The sequence below is a fragment of the Python bivittatus genome, unplaced genomic scaffold, assembly GCF_059951505.1.
Source record: "Python bivittatus isolate LINGU-HERP-01145 unplaced genomic scaffold, Pbiv_v1 ctg000370_np1212, whole genome shotgun sequence".
NCBI lineage: Eukaryota > Metazoa > Chordata > Lepidosauria > Squamata > Pythonidae > Python > Python bivittatus.
The window spans coordinates 99,437-121,474 of NW_028277062.1; the positions used below are offsets into that span (position 1 = coordinate 99,437).

The window sequence follows — 22,038 nt, forward strand, 5'->3', positions numbered from 1 at the left end:
TTCTATGAATAACAAGAGGTTCTAAGAAAATGTATCAAGACCTTGCACAACCTAATTATTTCCCAAGTTTTCTTAGAACATCTAACTCCAGATTATGTGAGACTTTGATCTTTTATTTTTTAAAAAAATACAAAATGGCTGTGTGGGGATTAATTTTGGGAAGTGTTTTAGAACTTCTAAATAATTGCTAAAAGATGAAGAAATTTCATGTCATTCGTATAGGGGCAGAGGACTACAGATACAGCATTTGGAATTCCCTGTTTATGCTCTCTTTATTCCTCTGTCTGATTTTTTATGAATTTTTATGAGATTTCAGGTTCTTCCTTCCTGTCTTTGTTCCACAAACACTCACAAGAACACTCTCCTCTTGACCTTCCTCCTGGTTTGATATATCTTGCTAGATGTTAGGTTTTTTTCTTACCTCATATACTGTATTTCTGTAACTAAGACTTATTTTCTGCTAAAGCTACCAAACCTGCTTCAATTGTCTTTGGAGATGCTGGTCACCACTATTCAAGAAGCCAAAGATATGAATAGTTGAATAGTTATGTTATGCTGTACTGATCCACTGAATAACATAAAATAGAAGACTGTTTTAGAATTGCTAAAGATGAATTTGATCATCAAGAAATCAGGGATGGGGATTCATATAGCTAAAAGGAAAACATTCAACCATGATATCCCTCTACTATATAAAATAACAATAAAAGAGTGAAACCCATTTAGCCAATCCAATTTTTATAAACAGAATGAAAAATCTGTAGGAAGCAGCACAAAATTCCAATTTTAAATAAAATTTCTTTGAAAACAAATATCTATAGCATGTTCACTGAGAACAAAAAGCCTATCTATCTATCTATCTATCTATCTATCTATCTATCTATCTATCTATCTATCATCTCACAGAGCAATATCTTTTCTATTGATCTTGGCCTTAAAATGTAACAATTTATAAAACATGCATGTGTTTAATTTGCTGAAGACAATGAAATGGATAACAAAAAGCTTATTTTCATTAAACTACTTGGACTATTGTTAAAAGTATTGTTTAGTTATGAAATATCAAAAAATGGTCTTCTGTATCCAATTATAATTGCAGGAGGAAATGAGTCTTCTTGATCTTCAACCAATTTTCTCACTGAAGGATTGCTTTCCCAACCATTTTCTTTCTTTGCAGTATGATCACAAAATTCTACCAGCATGTCCTTTCCTTGGCCTTTGCTGTAAAGGAGATCAATGAGAATCCACAAATTTTGCCCAATGTTACCCTTGGCTTCCACATCTGTGACAGCTACTACAGTGCCAGAATGACCTATCGGACCACCTTGGACCTGCTCTTCAAATCAAACAGATTTCTCCCCAACTATGAATGTGGTGTCCCTAAAAAGCTCATGGCCATCTTTGGAGGACTTGGGTCTGATACTTCCTCCCATATGGCAGACATTATAGATTTCTACAAGATACCACAGGTTGGTTGGGAAACGGAGAATTCTCTCCTTTCTCTTTAAATGATCAAACTCAAGCAATGTACATGGGATCCCTCATCCTAATTTTACTCCCCACAATAACAATCTTGTAAGGAAGTTTCAGTTAAGACTTCAGCAACTGAAAATCCATTACTTTCCATAATTTAAAAATAGATATCAACCTGGTCTTCTGATTCTGTTCCATCATCTGGTCCCCTAGTCTGAGTACTCCAGAAATTGCATTATATGATGATAAATCAGGAAATGGACACTACAGGAGCAATTTATTTAACTTTAAATCCCACTGGCTAGTCCCTTCAATATTTCCAAGAGCCATAGAGGAAAAAATTAGCATATCTAACTTATCTGTACAACATCTTACACTTTCTTTTAGCTCACATATGGTTCGTATCCCTCAGAAGAGTTTCGTACAAATAAGATATCTTCACTTTACTTTATGGCCCCAGATGAGGCTCCTCTATACATCGGGATTATCCGATTACTTCAACATTTTGGATGGAAGTGGGTTGGGCTCTTTGGTGCAGAGAGTGAGAGTGGAGAACAATTTTTGCAGAAACTGCAACTGATGCTTTCCCAGAGTGGAATCTGTTCAGCCTTCATACAACAAATCCCTGGTATACCCCGTCTGGATAACTTGGATAATTTTTTTGATACGATGTCCAGCATTTATATCCATTTCACAAATCGTAAAACAAATACCTTTATTATGTATGGAGATACATTGACTCTTGTGTGGCTCACATTTCTCATATTTTTTAGAGATCCCCAAAATAAAAAAAATGCATCATTTAGAAAGGTATGGATCATGACAAGCCAAACTGCTTTTATACTAACAGGAATTCAGAAGACCTTTGATCTCCATTTGTTTGATGGGGCCATTTCCTTTCAAATTCAATCAAATGAGGTTCTGGGATTCAAGGAGTTTCTTCAGTCCATAAAACCTTATTTGAGGCCCAGAGATGGATTTATAAAGGATTTTTGGGAGCAAGCATTTGACTGTTTCTTTCCTCATTCAGGATTGCTAACAATGGACAATGAAAAATGTACTGGGGAGGAGAACCTGGATGATCTTCCTGGATCTCTGTTTGAAATGCGAATGACTGGTCATAGTTATAGTATCTACAATGGTGTCTATGCTGTGGCTCATACTTTACATACCATACTATCAAAGAGATCCAGTCAGCAAAAAGTGATGCTGGATAAAATGGTTGAACTTCCAGATCTCCAGCCTTGGCAGGTAATATCTCTACATGACACACTTTTTGTTTTCTTCAGTGGAAAATGTAGTACAAAATGATTGGGTTGGTTAAAAGTGCTAAGATTTAAGCCAATCAATTCTGTTTTGAACATCTAACAGTGATCAGTCATACACAGTTCTTTCATAGTCTGAAATCCCTACCAAATGGATTACATCCATATTTCTCCTCCATCAGCATCACATGCTGTTGTTTTACATATCTTCAATGATCATATATTGTAGGTTGATAACTTGTTCTGTGCCTGGAATTTAAAAATCTTTAGCTGTTTAAAGTAAGACCCAATGTGGTGTAATGATTAAGACACCAAGCTAGAAACCAGGAGTTCTAGTCCTGATTTCCAGCTGGGTGACTTTGGTCCAGTCACTCTCTCTCAGCCCTAGGAAGAAGAGAACAGTAGATCATCCAAATCAAAAACAGTAAATGTCCAAAAGTCTTGCCAGGAAAACTGCAGGCGCTAGTCCAGGAAGTTGCCAGAAATCAACGCTGACTTGAAGGGAGGAAGAAGGAGGAGGAGGAGGAGGAGGAGGAGGAGAAGGAGAAGGAGAAGGAGAAGGAGAAGGAGAAGGAGAAGGAGAAGGAGAAGGAGAAGGAGAAGGAGAAGGAGAAGGAGAAGGAGAAGGAGAAGGAGAAGGAGAAGGAGAAGGAGAAGGAGTGCACTGCTTATTGTCCTTTTTGTATATCATCCTGGTTGGGCTTTCTTAGATGAAACTAGATAAAAATATCTGTAAACCTTAGTTCACTGGTTTCCCCATTACTCTCCTTTCAATTCCCCTTCTCTCTTACTGTTTTTCAAGTAGCTCCACCCATTTCTTCAAGGCATTTCTTTTAACAACTCAGCTGAAGAGAGAGTTTTCTTTTATGACAAAAGGCATGTAACAGGAGGATTTGACAACATCAACATGATCACTTTTCCAAACAAGTCATTCCAGAAAGTGAAAGTTGGAAGGTTGGCTCCCAATGCTCCAGATGGACATCAATTCAGTATTAATGAAAATAGAATTGAATGGCACAAAAGCTTTAACCAGGTATGATCAATAACATCCTTGGAAAAGATATTGTCACATTGACCATTATTGATCCCATTTTTTTATTTTTCTATGTAATGTGATCTCATCAACATTCATCAGAATTATATAATACAGATCTAGGGCAACATTGAATTTCTGTTTTGAAGAAAATGATGTAATATTATGCATGTAGAATTTGTATATGCTTGGAACATCTTTAAATGCTGGATGAGAAGTCAGTTAAAATTATTTCATACACTAATGCAGCCATGTCCCTTTCTAATGAGATGTGTAGTTTACCTTATTTTCAGATGAATAAAAGAATAAAAACTTCCCATCTTCTTATTAAACATCTTTCATGTTATTTGCAGGTTCTTCCCATTTCTCTTTGTAATGAGTATTGTCATCCAGGATATTGGAAGAGGAGGGTGGAAGGGAAACAATTCTGCTGTTACAACTGTGTTCCATGCCCAGAAGGAAAGATTTCAGACAAGATGGGTCAGTTCACTAGGGATTAAAAGAAATGTGTGGATCAGAACTAATAAATCATCATGCTGGGCATTTAACTAAGGGTGATCTTTCCCAGTTTGAGGCTCAGGAATTAATGGTAACCCATGTTCTCACATTCTTCTTTCTTTTCTTTTCATTTTTTTTAAATCATTTTCATTTTAGTATCATAGGAATAGCTCTTTTGAGGTTCAATTCATTTCAATTCAATTAAAATCAAGTCACCTTCTGGGGGAGATGGGCAGCATATTAGATAGATAGATAGATAGATAGATAGATAGATAGATAGATAGATAGATAGATAGATAGATAGATAGATAGATAGAATCATCTGTCATAATTATTAGCCATGCCAATCTTGCTGGTTTCCACATAGGAACAATACTGAAGTATAAAATAATATATAATTGACTGGGTGGTAGATTTTTCTGTTCAAAACATTGCTGTCTCTTCATTTACTATAATTTTAGCTTTTTGGAAAATATTGCTAATGAGGTATGAAAAAGCATTACACCATGACATTTCCATAACACAGCAGTAATTTATAGAAGTGAGAAGGCTATATGAGGCATGAAATTCGTGGACCTTATGCTAAGGGAAGCTTTAACAATAAATTGACTTTATTGAAGAACACTACTTTGTACCCTTAATCTTGGCATTATCCTCCTGGACAGTGTGACTGCTAGAAATAATTCCACCTGCATTTTTGTGAATTCCTTCTTTTTTTAAAAAAAGGAAGAGATTCAAGCATTGGGGACTAACTTGTGTGTATTACCATCCATGTGTTGTACCTGTTCCAAAGTTGGCTGCTGTTGGGTATTGAACCAGAATCCAGATTCTAGTATTAATACATAAAAACCCTAATCAACATAGCATCAGGTTTCCTTAAAAACAGTTCAATAAAGAAGGCAACATAGTGTTCATGCACTCTCAAAAAGACCAACAGCATGTTAGGAATAATAACAAATGGTATTAAAGATAGACATGCTAGTATCACAATGCGCTTTTATAAATCAATGGTGCGATCACATCTGGAATATGGTATGTAGTTCTGGTCACCGCACCATGAAAAAGATGTAGTGGAACTGGAGAAGGTTCAGGGGAGGGCAACAAAGATGATCAAGGGGCTGGAGCAGCTTCTCTATGAGAAAAGGAGGCATTGAGATGTACAACATTATGCATGGTGTGGATAGAGTGGTTAAGGAAAGGCTATTTTTCCCTTCCCAAAATGTAACAAACAGAGGCCACCCAACGGAATTGAATCTTGGAAGAATAAGAACAGAATGGTTGGTTGGTCGGTTGGTTGGTTGTTTTTTTACACCATGCATAATTTAACTTTGGAATTTGCTACCATGAAATGTGGTGCTGGCTGCCAGCTTAGATGGTTTCAAAAAAGGGTTGAACCAAGTCATGGGGGATATGGGGATCAATGGCCATTAGTCTTGATGGCAGTGTGATATCTGTGAAGGCCATCTACTGGGAGATTAATGGGCTTCCTTGTGCTGTTGCTCAGGCACTGTGAGAACAGACTGCTGGACTAGGTGGCCCAGGGTCTAATCTAGCAGGGCACTGCTTATATTCTTATGTACCAAAAGCAACTTTAATTATATTGTTACATACTGAGTTTGTTTGGTGATGGAGGTGAGTAATAAACTGTTGAAAGAAAGATCAAAGTAACCTGCAACATTCTGGTATTTCCACATGAAATCCGTTGTGTTGTTGGAATAGATTTTGCAGGTGGGAGTGATTAATTTTTAATTGTCTTTAGGTTCTGTGCATTTCACCTTGGAAAACCTTGGAAAACTTTCTCCAATCCCATTTCATATGGTGTCATGAATTAATGGCAGGATAATCTAATGTACCCTTCATGGGAGAACATTGTGACCCGTGGTCGTCCTTGTAAAATAGCATTAAAAAAGAAAAAAGAAAAATTATCAACATTATGGATCAATAATGGAGGCCTTTTCTCCAATTCATAACAGGTCCCACCTGTCCTCAAGAAATAAATAAAAGGAAATAGGAAATAGATATACTGAAGAGAAGGTGGCCCGTGCTTCTTTTAAGAATAATGGGAAGTTATAGAAAGTATATGCTGCCCACAATATATTCAGCCCAATTTTAACTCCAAAACTTAACTGGGAGGATTCCAAAAGCTTTGTTAGATGCCCAGATCAAAATTAGGCTCTTTCAAAGTGATCTAAATCGGCCTGCCGTTTTCTGGAAGCTTAGTAAATCAGAGATTCTGAAGCTGCTGAGATATACTAAATCTGTCTGCCAAAAATGATATATTTACATTTCCAGTGAATGGAAAGAATGGAAAAATGAATAAAATGAATAAAAGAAGGAAAATCAATTTCATGAATACAGTATCGATCTAATAATTAATTTCCCTTTTCATAACCTGGATTTTCCAGTGCCAGTATATGAAAGAAATAATGATCAAATATCGCTTATTACTTATCATTTAGGGTGTTTAGGATCGTTCCTCCTGGTTGGTGCCGCTGGAAACTGCCAACCAACATCAGGCTCAAGTAACAAGCCAGTCAGTGAAGTTCTGTTGCAACAAATGGATCAACAGCTTTACACAGTGTTGAACAATGCTAGGGCATCTCCCCAAGGTGACCTCTGACCACTGCAACAAGTAGGAAAGGCTACCGGCTCAAGGGCTGGCTCAAACCACCAGGGAACAACTGCAGTGCTGTGTCCAGACATGGAACAACCATCTTAGCCAATTTGGTTTGTGCCTCAATATCAAGAAGACTGAGTATCTAAAGACTAATGCCCAAGCACCTTCACCATCCAGGTCAGCCGCGAAGACCTAGTGAAGACAATCTCCTTCCGTTACTTAGGATCCCATCTGCAAAGGGATGGCAGCATTAATGAGGGACTACAAATGAGGGAATGGAACATGGTTGCAGTGGAAGGAGATCGCTGGAGCGCTCTGTGATAAGCACATGCCAATACATCTAAAATTGAAAGGGTACAGAGTGATGGTCCATCCAGTAGCACTGTACGGAGCTGAGTGCTGGCCAACCACCAAAAGTGTTGAGTGCCCTTTACATGTCATGGAGATGTGCACGCTCCATTGGTCATTAGGTGTTTCCCTTCTCAACCACATCAACAAATGTACAGTTCGGCAGCAGATGGGCATTTCACCAATAACAGAGAAAATGCAGGAAAAATCCCTACAGTGGTATGGCCACGTTCTACAAGCAGCACCCCATGCTGTTGCCTGCACTGCCTACTACCTTAACACGGATGGCAAATGCCCATGCAGAAGACTAAAGCAAAGGTGGCAAGATACAGTTAATGCAGACGTGAAACTAATACAGTTGGACTGGGTTGATACATTCAATCGCATGAAATGGCACTCGTTGATTCAAAAAGCAGACCCTGGACCTTCAGGAAAACCCTAGGATAAAGAAGACTTCCTTATCACTTATCAAACATTACTAATTTATTACTATTACTGTGCTAAGCAATCAATGTTAGTTTTCATTCCCAAGAAGAAAGTTGAAAGGATAGATGATAGAGAGATAGAGAGATAGAGAGATTAGACAGACATTCTTTTTTTTTTTAACCTCACAGTTCTTGGGTTTTGTTCTTCTCTCAAATAACATATAGATTATTCATACTTGTTTATTCCACAAAATTATTCTGTACTTTACATACCTGTTGTTAAAAGAACCACAAATTGTCAGACTTAAAAGTATCAATTTCACCAATTCATTATCCTTAACAACTCAATCCCCCTTAGCACCACAATCCCAAAAGATGATCTTGAGTGAATAATGCATTTAATTATAACATTGGGATGGAGGGACACATTTACCTCAACTCCGATGAAGCACCCAGTTATCAAACAGCTTTCTCTGTATTTGCAGAACTAAATAATAATCAAGTAATTACTGAGTTTTCTTTTGACTTTTAATCTAGAGATGGAAGATTGTTTCAAATGTCCTGAAGATCAGTATCCAAGCAAGAAGCAAGATCATTGCATCACCAAAAGAACAACTTTCCTGTCTTATGAAGAACCTTTAGGGATCTCCTTGGCATCAGCTGCTGTTGCTTTTGGCTTGATAACAGCCTGGATACTTGGAACTTTCATTAAGTCCAAAGATACTCCCCTAGTTAAAGCCAACAACCAGGACCTCACTTACACTCTCCTTGGGTCTCTTTTGCTCTGCTTCCTCTCTTCCTTTTTATTCCTCAGCCAACCTGGGAAAGTCACCTGCCTTCTGCGGCAATCAGCTTTTGGCATCATCTTCTCAGTGGCTGTTTCTTGTGTCTTGGCCAAAACCATCACTGTGGTTGTGGCTTTCATGGCTACTAAGCCAGGTTCTACAATGAGGAAATGGGTGGGGAAAAGATTGGCCCTTTCCATTGTCCTTTCTGCTTCTTATCTTCAAGTAGCTCTTTGCACCCTGTGGTTGGCAACCTCTCCTCCCTTCCCTGATTTAGACATGCACTCCCTTTTGGAAAACATGATTTTGCAATGCAACGAAGGCTCTGTCCTCATGTTCTATTGTGTCCTGGGCTACCTGGGCTTCTTGGCTATTGCCAGCTTCCTCGTGGCGTACCTTGCCCGTAATTTACCTGACAGTTTTAATGAAGCCAAGTTCATCACCTTCAGCATGTTGGCTTTCTGCAGTGTGTGGGTGTCCTTTGTGCCGACCTACCTGAGCACTGTAGGGAAAGCCATGGTGGCTGTGGAGATCTTCTCCATCCTATCCTCCAACGCTGCCTTACTGGGATGTATCTTCTTCCCAAAATGCTTCATTATTGTGCTGAGGCCAGAACTAAATAGCAGACACCAACTAATAAAACGAAATAATTAAATCAGGTACTCGCGCACGCACGCGCGCACGCACACACACACACACATACACACACCAGATATATGTTGTAAATTATGCTGACAAGCTTAAATGGGAAGAATATTAGCACTCAGGAGCTTATGGTCCGATTAATTCTTGTTACTTTAATTTGAAAGATACAAAGGTAACAAGGGCTCTAAAGCTGACTTAGAACTCATAAGCATCTTATTCAATTCTTTCTGTAACAGGAACTCAGCATTTAATTAAATTTAAGTAAAGGCAATTTACATTGGAGTAGAATTTACATGGGTTGGATATTGGAGCAGCCTGGAGAGGAAGCACTGGAGAACTGTCTAGGTCGGTATTCCAGTTGTATTTGAATCCTGCAAAGAAAACAATGTTCATATGTTGTGTGGAGTTCATCTCCCAATCTTTCACTTGAATCACTTTTCTGTCGGAAGGGCTTCAGACAACAATAGAAAATCTGTATCACTGGCGTCTTCCAATAAACAAGAAAACTCTTTCAAGATTAATAACAGTACTTTAATTTTTACTTCAAAACAGGTGTTCAGTGCAATGTTCATGCATTTGGAGTCTCAATTCAGCTTCCACATGTCACATCAGATTCCACCCCATGAAAACATCCTGACCTACTAAAGTCTTTTTTATTAAATTATAAAAAGTCTTGTGTGATTCTCCTGCCTCATTCTTACATTATGGTTTAAAATGTCTTCCCAATTGTGCTCCTACCTTATCATTTCTGCTTTTAGAAATGCACTCAAGATGCACAGTGTTTAACTCTTCATTAATTTTCACATTAGGTTTCTGTCATGTAGAATTTATGATAAATATTCTAATCTAAAAATTAATATTTTAGGAGTTGGCAAGCTGAACACTAAAGTCTTGGCCTTTATCTTCACAGATTTTTCCTGAAAACAGGATGTGGCCATGACCCAAAGCATGTTTAGAAATACAATGACTAGTCTCATCAACCAAAAGGGAAAGTGCTTAAGGATATTAAGTACTGCCTTGGTCTCTACCATGGTTTATGGGGAGAAGATTATCAACAATTTGCATTTATTTAAAATGATGATTTTTCTCCAGATATGAACATTAAGAGAAAGCACTTATGAATATGAAAGTCCCGTCATAGTAACTATTTTGTGAAAGCATCAAAAAATAGGAACTCAGCCTCACAAACATGTCCAGCATTGAAAGCTTCATTATCTTTGGCTGAATCCAGCTCCTAATCTTTTAATGCAGATGATGAAAAAAAACTGTTTTGGGTCAAGACCTAGAATATCTAAATAGCTAGAATTCAGACTAGCTGGTGATATATGTTCTGCTGGAAGCCTCAGGGTAGGATTCCTGCAATGCTCTTTCCCTGGAACTGTCTTTCTGAGTGCAGTCCTCAAACTGGCTGCTCAATGACTATGACCACCATATGCAAAGGAGGAGGACTTTGGGAATCCACACCTTTAGAGGTTTTTGGATTCTGAATCCAGTGAAACCAAAACTACCTATTGTACAGGGAGGCAGAGATATTTATTTATCTGTTTGTTGGTTGGTTGGTTTGTTAAATTCGTAGGCTGCCCAACTCCCCCAGAGGGTGACTCTGGGCAGCTTACAATTATAATCCAAGGCAATAGAAACAATAAAAATATAAATATTCACAATGAAAATAACAAGTAGCAATTCTATATAAAAAGCCAATATACAATTCAAGATGATAGGGGGAGCCGTATCGATCATCCCACCAGCCAATTCCATCCTGCAAGCCTTCATCAGGCCCCCAGGCCATCTGGCATAGCCATGTTTTTACACCTTTCCGGAAGGCCAGGAGAGTGGGGGCATCCTGCACCTCAGCTGGGAAGCTGTTCCACAGGGCAGGGGCCACAGTAGAAAAGGCCCTCTTCCTAGACCCTGCCAGCCAGAATTCCTTGACTGGTGGGGTCTGCAACATGCCCCTTCTGCCAGACTGAGTGGGGTGGGTGGATATAATGGGGGCAAGACAGCTTCTTAGATAACCTGGTCCCGTGCCATGAACGGCTTTAAAGATGATAACCAACAACCTGAATTGGACCCAAAAGCAAACCAGCAACCAATACAGCTCATGTAACAGAGGTGTTATATGGGCCACCCTAGGGGCATTCCAAATTGTCTGCACCACTGCATTTTGCACCAGCTGTTGCTTCCAAATACATTTCAAGGATAGCCCCATGTACAGCACATTGCAGTAATCCAAACAGGAGGGGACCAGGGCATGAGTGACTGTGCAGAGGGTGTCCTGATTCAGGAAGGGGCATAATATTCTTAGCAAAGGAATGCAAGAGCTGTTAACACATAACAGACAAGTAACAAATGCTCATCCTGAAACAGAAGGATGCATAAGAAAGTCTCAGAACAGCCATGCTTGATACTCGATAGGCAGCGGTTCACAAAGTGTGGTCTGGGGACTCTTGAAGGTACCTGAGACCCTTTCAGGGGGTCTGTAAAGTCAAATAAATAAATATTTACAATTTCTCCATTTTAATTTCTACTATAGGAAATATGGATAGATACAACCCATGTAAATCAAAGCTCTTTGGGTCTTCAATCATTTCTAAGAATGTAAAGGGATCAAAATATTTGAGAACCTCTGCTCTATGCTATAAGAGAGATAAAGGAAATTCTGGCAGGATTTCAATATTCTATCATGAAACCCAACAACAATAAAGTAGAGTTCTACTAGTTCTTGTAAGGTCTCTTTTCTGATTTAGCATTCCCTGAAGGGCTGGCATCCTTCTGTCTTTCCATTTGAATGTCTGTTCTCTCTCTCTCTCTCTCTCACACACACACACACACACACGCACACACACACCTATCTTATCATTTACCCAAAGACATATTTAGAGACTCTTGTAACCACATGATAATTATTATTCCCACAAAGCATGGGAGTTAGGTGGACGAACTTTCAGTCTGGATAAAAAAATAGAATGGGTAATTTAGTCTTCCTGGAATTGGGCAAATCACTATAATCTGTAGACCTGCTCAAACCTCTGAAGGTTTTACAGAAAGATGTGAAAAATACAAAGCAAGCCTGAAATGAGTTAAAAGCTAAACCCAGTTCCGTGGAGATCTGGGATAGTATGAAGAGACAAACAGTGTTATTCAGCTTCATTTCTTCTGCTGTCTTTTCCTGTTCTTCATCAGAAAACACTTCAGATTCCAGTTTCTTAGTCAGTATTGAAACAGCCATTTGTTTCCCAGTTGGAGTTCAAGTTTAAATAGATGCTTTTCTTTCAAGAGGTGTATTTGGACTAGTCCATGTTTGAAATCCAGTGGACAGTCTCAAGTTTTACACTTTGTGCTGCAGATATGTTCTTCCTTCTGATGTTTCCAGTGATCAAAGGGAATCCACTGAATTGCTTGGTAGTGAATCCTTTTCCTGTTGAGCATGAATGGTACCAGCCAGGTGATCTCTCAGTTGGAGCGATGGTTTCTCTGATTGTATATGTTTTCAATGAACACTGGTTTGATGAATATCCATCACATAGATTATTCAAGATTAACAAGTAAGCAAATCTCCATCCTCATCTAATGGGACTTTGCCCCTTCTTGGGTTTTGCAAATCACATCTGTTCTTTCTGTGAGTAACAAAATGTTCAAAGAAGAGGAGGACCTTATCCACCCTATTTCCTCAGTTTCTGCATTTGTCCTAATGCTATCCCAAGTGAAAATGCTGTTCTCCCCATATAAATAATCATTCTACTTTTAAAAGGTCTCATGAAACTCTGAGGAACAATTTTTAAAAACTGCTTTAACATTGCTAATGGCTAGATTATCAAGACATTGTTGAAGATTTCACTTCAGATGCACAGATCATAAAGGCAGTAGGCTATAGAAAGTGCATCTGGAAATCCTGGGTGTTCTATATTGACCTCTTCTATCCTCTGATTTTATATTAATTTTCATTTAAGTTCTCCCTTTCTGTCTTTGTTCCACAAGCATATTCCCACAGGAAGTCTCTTTCCTTGGTGTACCTTTTAGTAGAATGCATCTTGCTGGAGGCTAGGTTTTTCTTCCTACCTCATAGATTTCTGTAAATAATAAGTCTGTTCCGATAAAATTAAAACATTGCTTTAATTGTCTTTGGAGAATTTGGACCCCACTCATTATGAACCCCCAAAATAGGTGGAACCACCCCCCCCAGGAATTCCATCCCTGTCTCAGCTTCATAAAATAAAATATGAAACAGTTTTAGAATTTCTAAAGATTAGCTGGATCATGAAGAAACCAGAAATAGGGATACATAGAGATAAAGTACGTATAGAAAGGGATATATAGCTATATAACTATATACATATTTAGATATATAGTTAAATATATCTTGTCTTGATAAGATAAGGACGGGACAAGATAGGTGTTCCCAGTGGTGCATCAAAGTGGTCCCAATGTTGGTAGGAGCACTCAGGGCTGTAACTCCTAAGCAGGGAGACGGGCTCCAACAGAACCCAGGAACAGTATGAGAGCTCTCTGTCCAGAAGAGTGCAGGGCTAGGAACAGCTCGGATACTGTGCTGAACACTCAAATTCTCAGGTTTCTGGTAGAGGACCCGAGACTGAGGAAGATACATACCACCCATAGGGGTGAGAGGGGATAGATAGATAGATAGATAGATAGATAGATAGATAGATAGATAGATAGATAGATAGATAGATGACAGACAGATGATAGACAGATAGAGTGGAAGAAAATATCTGTAGGAAACAACACAAAATTGCAAACGTAGATCAACTTCCATTGAGAGACTAAAAAAGCAAAAATATCTAGTCTGTTCATTCCAAAAAGAATAGGTCAGGACTGAGCAAAGGGGAAAGAAAATTATACTCAGGGAGAAATTAGATTACACTCAGTAGAAACAGGGCAAGATCTTGTCCAATCAACTTTGCCTTAAAGCCTAAAAAATCTCTAAAATTGTATCATTTTATGAGTAAATAATCAGATATAATGGAAGGAGTAATTGAATGGGTACTTCCCAAAAAATACTTCCAATTTAATGTTATGTTTTCTATATCATTCTGAAATATCAGCATGATATTACAAAAAGAATTTGACCACTTCCAGTTGCAATCACAGGCAAAAAGCATCATTTTTTATGACCCCAACCCATTCATTGTAGACTTGCTTTCTCAAAGGCTTCCTTTCTTTCTTTGCAGTTTGATCACAAAATTCTACCAGCATGTCCTTTCCTTAGAATTTGCTGTAAAGGAGATCAATGGGAATCCACAACTCTTGTCCAATGTCACACTTGGTCTCCATGTATCAGACAGCTACTATGATCCACGAATCACCTATCGAACCACCCTGGACTTGCTTTTCAAATCAAATAGATTTTTCCCCAACTATGAATGTGGTACCCCTAAAAACCTCATAGCTATCCTTGGAGGACTTGGTTCTGATACTTCCTCCCATATTGCAGGCGTTATAGATCTGTACAAGATTCCTCAGGTTGGTCTGTGGATGGGGGAAATGAACCAAATCTTCTGTTTATCCTTAAAGCCCAAAGACTATCCATGGGGTTCTGTAGTTTATCCCCGATATTGTTGCCAAAAAAGAGCCAGTTTGGTATAGTGGTGAAGGCATTAGGCTAGAAACTGGGAGAATGGGAGTTTGGGTCCCACCTTAGGCACAAAGCTAGCTGGGTGACCTTGGGCCACTCACTCTCTCCCAGCCCAAGGAAGAAGAAGGCAATGGCAAACCACTTCTGAAATCTTGCCAAGAAAAATTCAGGGACTTCTCCAGGAAGTCTCCAGGAGTCAACGCTGACTTGAAGGCACTCATACACACAGACTAGCACCAAAACAAGAAGTTAACAAAAAGGTTATAGCTAAGACTTAGGGAGTAACTGAAAATCACTTAGCCAACCTAACCAATGATAGATTTGAATCCAATTTTCCATTTCTTCTCAAACATTTTCCCTAATAGATTCTCTGAATGAATGGCTACCCCAGTAAATACATTATTTTCTGATAAACAGAGGAACTGCTCGTAGAGGAGCATTTTTCTTTACTTCAGCTGTACTCTAAAGACCTACAGAGGAAAAGACACTCAGCATAACTTGCCAGGTTGAAATATTTTGATTTTCTTTCAGCTTACATATGGTTCATATCCAGCAGAAGACATTTATACCAGTCAGTTATCATCACTTTACTTTGTGGCCCCAAACGAGGCTCCTCTATACATTGGGATTATCCGATTGCTGCAACAGTTTGGATGGAAGTGGGTTGGGCTTCTTGCTTCTGAGAATGAAAGCGGAGAACAATTTTTGAAGAAACTAGAACTTTTGCTTTCAAAGAATGGAATCTGTTCATCCTTCCTACAGCAAGTCCCTGGAATACCATCTTTTGATGACTGGGATAAATTTAGTGATATATTTTTGACTCTTTATAGACATTACACAGACAGCAAGACAAACACATTTATCATCTATGGAGAATCTGTGTTGCTTGTATGGCTCACAAGTGTCATATTTGTGCTGGATCCCACATTGAAAGAAAATACATCATTTAGAAAGGTTTGGATCATGACTAGCCAATTTGATTTTATTCTAACCGGATTTCAGAAGTCCTGGAATCTCCAATTGTTCAATGGGGCCATTTCTTTTCAAAGTCAATCAAATGAGGTTCTGGGATTCAAGGAGTTTCTTCAGTCCATAAAACCGCATTTGAGGCCCAGAGATGGATTCATAAAGGAAGTTTAGGAGCAAGCATTTGACTGTTTCTTTCCTCATTCAGAATTACCATCAGCAGACATTGGAAAATGCACTGGGGAGGAGAACCTCGGCAGTTTCCTGGACCTCTCTTTGAAATGGAAATGACTGGTCATAGTTACAGTATCTATAATGGTGTCTACGTTGTGGCTCATTCTTTGCAAGCGTTACTATCAAAGGGACCTCATCAAGACAAAAAGATGGTGGGAAAAATGGTTCGAGTCAGAAATCTTCAGCCTTGGCAGGTAACATCTCTACAGTTTCCTTTCACTGCAGAATTTATTACAGCTTGATTAGGATGGCAAAATAGGTTAAGATTTAAGCACTAGGTATGCTTCAGGGTTAGGGTTGTAAGGTTTGCCCCGTTTGACAGAGAAACTCTCGTGACACGTGTGGTTCACAAAGAAGGTTTACTCATGCGTAACGTAGTAGTCACAAGCAAAGCCAGGACTGGCTTGGTACAATTGCATCACTTGTTATATTCCCCCCTTCCCGCGCTTTTTTCCCGCCCCGTGATCACGTTGCAGCTGCGGATTATGGGCCCCCAATAATCCCCCTTGATTGTTCATGATGGCAGGATCGGTCAGGGTCTATTGTCCTTGATTGCCAGTCCCCCTCCGGCTGGGTTGGTTCCTCCCTGTTACGTGCAAGCCCGCGGGTTCTGTGCTGCGTTGCGATCTTGTTTCGCTGCCTGCGGCCCCGTTCATTGCTGGCTCGCGCCGTTATCAGTTTATAGTTAAAAGCTTCCGCTGCAGTTTTCCGGTTTGGCTGGGCGCAGGTGGCCCGTTAATTAGCGGCGCTTTCAGTTCCTCTTTTCCCCGCTAGCTACCGCTGGTGGATTCCACGTGGTCTGGCTGCAAGCTTCCCTGAAGCCCCGTGCTTCCCTGAAGCCCCGTGCTGACCGAACCTGACATACCGCCCCCCTGAAGACAATTCCCCCCCCCCCGGCTCTATTTCGGCTTCCCGGGGTATTTCTTGTAAAAGTCCCGCACTAGGTCCGGTGCCCTTATGTGGGTTTTACTCACCCATTCGCTGTGGGACTTGGGAAAATGTTTCCATTGCACTAGGAGCTGGGTCTGCCCCTTGTGCCTCCGGGCGTCCAGTATCTGGTTGATCTCGAAATGCTGCTCCCCCCCGACCATGATGGGTGGTGGCACTCCCTCTGTCTTATGCCAGGCGTTCCCCGGCTGGTGCAGTTTTAGCAGGCTGCAATGAAACACCGGGTGGATCTTTCCGAGGCTTTTCGGGAGCGTCAGCCTGACGGTTACTGGATTGATGACCTCTGCAATGGGGAATGGCCCCACAAACCTCGGGCTGAGTTTTTTCGATGCCTGGTGCGTTTTTAGGTTTTTGGTTGACAGATACACCTGGTCCCCCACTTTCCACTGCTCCTCGGGGAGCCTCTTGTGGTCCGCGTGTTTCTTGTAGTCGGCTTTGGCTCTTTGCAATGCCGCGTGCGCCGCTCGCCGGGTCGCGTCGATTTGGGCGAACCAGGCATCCAGGGAGTTGATCTGGGATTCGGGCTGAGGCAACTCCGGCATTGGGACAAAGTCTCTCCCGGTGGCTACTTTGAACGGAGAGAACCCGGTACTCTTGTGGACGGCGTTGTTGTATGCCACTTCCGCGAATGGTAGTAGCTCCGCCCAATCGTCCTGTTGGTGCCCCACGTAGCAGCGCAGGTACTGTTCGAGCCCCCCGTTCAGGCGTTCCGTGGCTCCGTCCGTCTGCGGATGCGCCGCGGAAGAAAGGGCTTGTTTCGTCCCCACCCGCTTCAGGAACTCCCTCCAGAACCGCGCGATGAAGTTGCCGCCCCGATCGCTGACGACCCGTCGGGGCGCGCCGCGGAGCCGGTAAACATGTTGCACGAACAGTCTCGCCAACCCCTCGGCCGTGGGGACTCGCCGGCACGCTACAAAGTGCGCTTGTTTAGAGAATAAGTCCGTAACCACCCAACTGGCGGTCTTCCCCTTACTCTCCGGGAGCTCTACTATGAAGTCCATGGCGACCTCTTGCCATGGGCCGTCGGGTTCCGCTACCGACTGGAGTAGCCCTCTAGGTTTGCCTTTGGCCCCTTTCGCCGTCGCGCACACCAGGCAACCCCCCGAGTACGCCTCCACGTCCTTACGGAGCGTGGGCCACCAAAATTGCCGCCGGATTAAGTGGAACGTCTTTACGAAGCCGTAATGCCCCGCGCTCCGGCTGTCGTGGGCTCTTTCCATGACCTCCCGTCGGCAACCCTCGGGCACGTACAGCTTTCCTTCGTGCCACCACAACCCCTCTTGGCTGGTTAGTGCCTCTCGGTTCTGCTTGAGCCAAGTGTCCCGCTCCGCCGCCTCCGCGAACCCTTGCCTTACTTCAGGTGCCGCGTCCCGTCGCTCCCCCTTGGTCTGGCTTCGGGTCACCGCCTTTGCAGCCAGTCTGCTGGCAGGGATAATGGAGTCCACGATCTCCTCCCGTAGGCTGGCGTGTTGGGGCATGCGAGACAGTCCATCTGCTAGGAAGTTGCGCTTCCCGGGGATGTGTTTTAGTGTGAACCTGAACCTCCCGAAGTACTGGGACCACCGCGCCTGTTTGGGGGATAGCTTACGCGGGGTCTTCAGGGCCTCGAGGTTCTTATGGTCCGTCCACACCTCGAACGGTTCAGCCGCCCCCTCCAGTAGATGCCTCCACGTGGCCAGTGCCCACTTGACTGCGTACGCCTCTTTCTCCCACACCATCCACCTTCTCTCCGTCTCGGTGAATTTGCGGGAGGCGTAGGCGCATGGGTGGATGGCCCCCTCCGGGCTGGGCTGGAGCAGGACTGCCCCCGTTGCCACGTCTGACGCATCTACTTGGATTATAAACCGCCGATCTCGGTCAGGATGGCGCAGGATCGGCTCCGCTGTGAACCGCCGTTTTAGCTCCTCAAACGCCCCCTGGCATTCTGCAGTCCACGCAAGTGCCATGCTGGGCTTGGGGGGTTTCCCAGTGCTCTTGGTCTTCAGCAGGTCGGTTAGGGGAAGGGCGATTTGGGCGAAGTTCGGGATAAACTGTCTATAGAAGTTCGCAAACCCTAGGAAGCTTTGGAGTTGCCTCCGGGTTCGCGGCGCTTCCCAGCCCAGGACATCCTTTATTTCGCCGGGTCCATCTCAATTCCCCGGCTGGATATTCGGTAGCCGAGGTAGTCTAGTTGCTCTCGATGGAACTCGCATTTCGATAGCTTCGCGTACAGCTGTGCCTTCAGCAGTCTCTGGAGCACCGTGTGCACCAGGCTCACGTGCTCCGCCAGGGTTTCGGTGTAGATGAGGATGTCGTCCAGGTAGACCAGGACGCCCCGATAGAGTAGGTCGTGCAGCACCTCATTTATTAGCTGCATAAATACCCCCGGGGCCCCTTTTAATCCGAACGGCATCACGGAAAACTGGTAGCTTCCGAGCGGAGTGTTGAACGCCGTCTTCCACTCATCTTTTGCGCGGATCCTGACTCTGAAGTAAGCTTCGCGCAAGTCCAGTTTTGTGAACACCCTCCCCTTAGACAGATGCGACATCAAGTCCTTCATCAGGGGGAGGGGGTATTTGTACTCCGTGCTGATTGCGTTCAGCCCCCGGTAGTCCACGCACATTCGAAGCGAGCCATCCTTCTTCTCCCGGAATAGTACCAGGGCCGCTAATGGAGACTTCGCGGGTTGGATGAATCCCCGCACCAGGTTCTTGTCTATGAACTCCCGCAGAGCCCCCATCTCTCTCCTTGACAGGGAGTACATTTTCGGCTTAGGCAGGGTCGCCCCTGGCTCTAACTCGATGGCGCAATCACTGGGCCGGTGTGGTGGGAGCTGGTCGGACTCCTTCTCCCCAAACGCTGCCGCCAGGTCTCGATACTGCCTCGGGATTCCGCCGCCCGTCGTGGGTTCCCCGGGCCTGGCCTCTCTCTTTGCGGTTGTCTCGCCAGTCGCCGCTGCCTCCCCACGCCTCAGGATCGTTGCAGGTCTCCGGGGTCCCGGCGCTGCTGCTGCTGCTGTTGCCAGCCAGGTCTCAGGCTCCGTCTGCTCTCGCCCCGTCTCCCGGTGTCCCGGACCCTCCACTTGCCCGTCTGTGGTTGCGGCCGCACCCGTCTCCACGGCTCGGTCCCCTCGGCTTTCGCACTTCGCCGGCCTGTCGACCCCGAACCGCACTGCCTCCGCCGTCCAGTCGACCCGTGGGTTCCATCGTCGCAGCCACGCCAAGCCGAGTACCACCGCGTAGTCGGTCACCGGGACCACCACAAATCTCAGTTCTTCCCGGTGACTCCCGATCGTCATCTGGACCGGCTCGGTGTAATACTGAGCTGGCCCCCCCCTGCCAGCGTGCCGTCTAGCTGGCTGAATGCAATGGGCTCCCGGAGGCACCTCAGCTGTAGTCCGAGCCCCGAGACCACAGCTGGGTGCATCAAGCAGTGGGTGTAGCCTGAATCCAGTAGCGCCCGCAGCTGTGCCTCCCCTCCGGATCTCACCCCCCGGATGTGTATTCTCACCTGGAAAGGAGGGCAGTCCTCATCTCCTATTGGGTCCGCGCACCTCGACTCCCCTGCTCGCACTGGGACGCCGTTCAGTGCTAGCGCGCCTCGTTTCCCACCGGCTCCGAGTCCTCTCCGGAGGACGCCGTCTCCGGGGTCGACCACCCCCCGCGTCCTTTCTCGGTCACCGCCGCCACTGCCCCCTTCCGCGGTCGGTCGCCGGCCCTTTTCCCGGTCGCACGCGGGGGCTTGACTTCAGGCCGTGGTGAGGCTCCTTCCCGCTCCGTCGGGCACTGCGCCGCTCGGTGGCCTCTGCCTCCGCACCGGAAGCACAGGTTCGGGGCTCTGGTCGCCTCTCGCACCCCGGTGGACTGCCGCCGACTGCTCCGCCTTTCCTCGGGGGTTCTCTCCCTCGGCTGGTCCCTCGTCTGGTCCCGTCGCCTCGCGCTCTGTTGGATCTGCCGCCATGCCGATTCCGCCGTTCCGGCCAGCCAGATCCAATCTTTCACTGTGGACGGGTCGTCCCGCCCCAGTGCCCGCTCCAGGATCTCTGGATTGAGCCCCCTCTTAAAATACTTCACCCTCAGGGACTCCGGCCAGTCCGTGAGCTTCTCTGCTAATCTCCGGAACTCCAGGGTGTACTCTGATACCGACTTGCCCCGCTGTCTGAACTGCAGGATGTCGTCCTCCGCCCGCTTGGCGCTCAATGTGTCCTCGAATCTGTCCCGGAGCGCCTGCATGAAGTCCAGAAACTCCGTAGTTCCGCCGCGTTGGCATCGTATAGTCCGATCACCCAGCTAGCTGCTTGACCATCTAGCAGCTCGGCCACGTAGGATACTCTATCCTCGTCCCTAGCGAATAGGTGACCACCCCTCTGCATGAACCCCCTAACGTGCGTCAAAAAGTGCGGCAGCTGTTCAGGGTCCCCTGAGAACTTCCCAGTGATACCTCGAAGTCTCAGGGCGTCTGCCGCCCGTCGGTCCACCGACCGGGGCATCGTGGGCAGTGCCGGCTGAGGTGCCGGACCGCCACCCCTGTTGCTCGCCCCCTCGCTCACCGCAGGTGGTCCCACTCTCTGTACCAGGGTCTGGAGCATCGCCTCCATGGCGTCTAGGCGCCGCTCGACTCTCCTCTAGTCGGGCGAACTTCTCGTCCCACTCGCGGTTCCGGGACCCTGAACCTCGGGTCATCGTGACGCCTGAACCGTCTGGCCCTTAGTTCACGCCCATCGACCACCGCTCGGCTGGAGGGCGCCCGGTCCTGGCCGCTGTCCCGTCGCTCCCGGGTGGCTCCGACCGTCCCTCCTCGAGCCTGGGTTCCTCGTGCTCCAGCTGACCCACGGATTCCTCGTCGCTGGTCTTGCCTGTATTGGAAAAGGAAACGCTCCTCGGTGGTACCGGGTAGCGCTAACGGTGAGTCCTGGCTTTATGTAAGGTTTGCCCCATTCGACAGAGAAACTCTCGTGACACGTGTGGTTCACAAAGAAGGTTTACTCATGCGTAACGTAGTAGTCACAAGCAAAGCCAGGACTGGCTTGGTACAATTGCATCACTTGTTATATTCCCCCCTTCCCGCGCTTTTTTCCCGCCCCGTGATCACGTTGCAGCTGCGGATTATGGGCCCCCAATAATCCCCCTTGATTGTTCATGATGGCAGGATCGGTCAGGGTCTATTGTCCTTGATTGCCAGTCCCCCTCCGGCTGGGTTGGTTCCTCCCCGTTACGTGCAAGCCCGCGG

The 22,038-nt window shown here is 44.6% G+C and overlaps 1 protein-coding gene across 1 annotated transcript; it reads left to right on the forward strand.

The window, feature by feature from the left end:
* Positions 1-1,178: 1,178 nt before the first annotated feature.
* On the forward strand, positions 1,179-9,098 carry LOC148215816 (vomeronasal type-2 receptor 26-like). The gene is made up of 5 exons (XM_088142190.1): positions 1,179-1,469; positions 1,861-2,724; positions 3,544-3,771; positions 4,125-4,251; positions 8,197-9,098. The coding sequence occupies exons 1-5, from the start codon at positions 1,179-1,181 to the stop codon at positions 9,096-9,098; spliced, it is 2,412 nt and encodes an 803-aa protein (XP_087998316.1).
* The last annotated feature ends 12,940 nt before the right edge of the window (positions 9,099-22,038 follow it).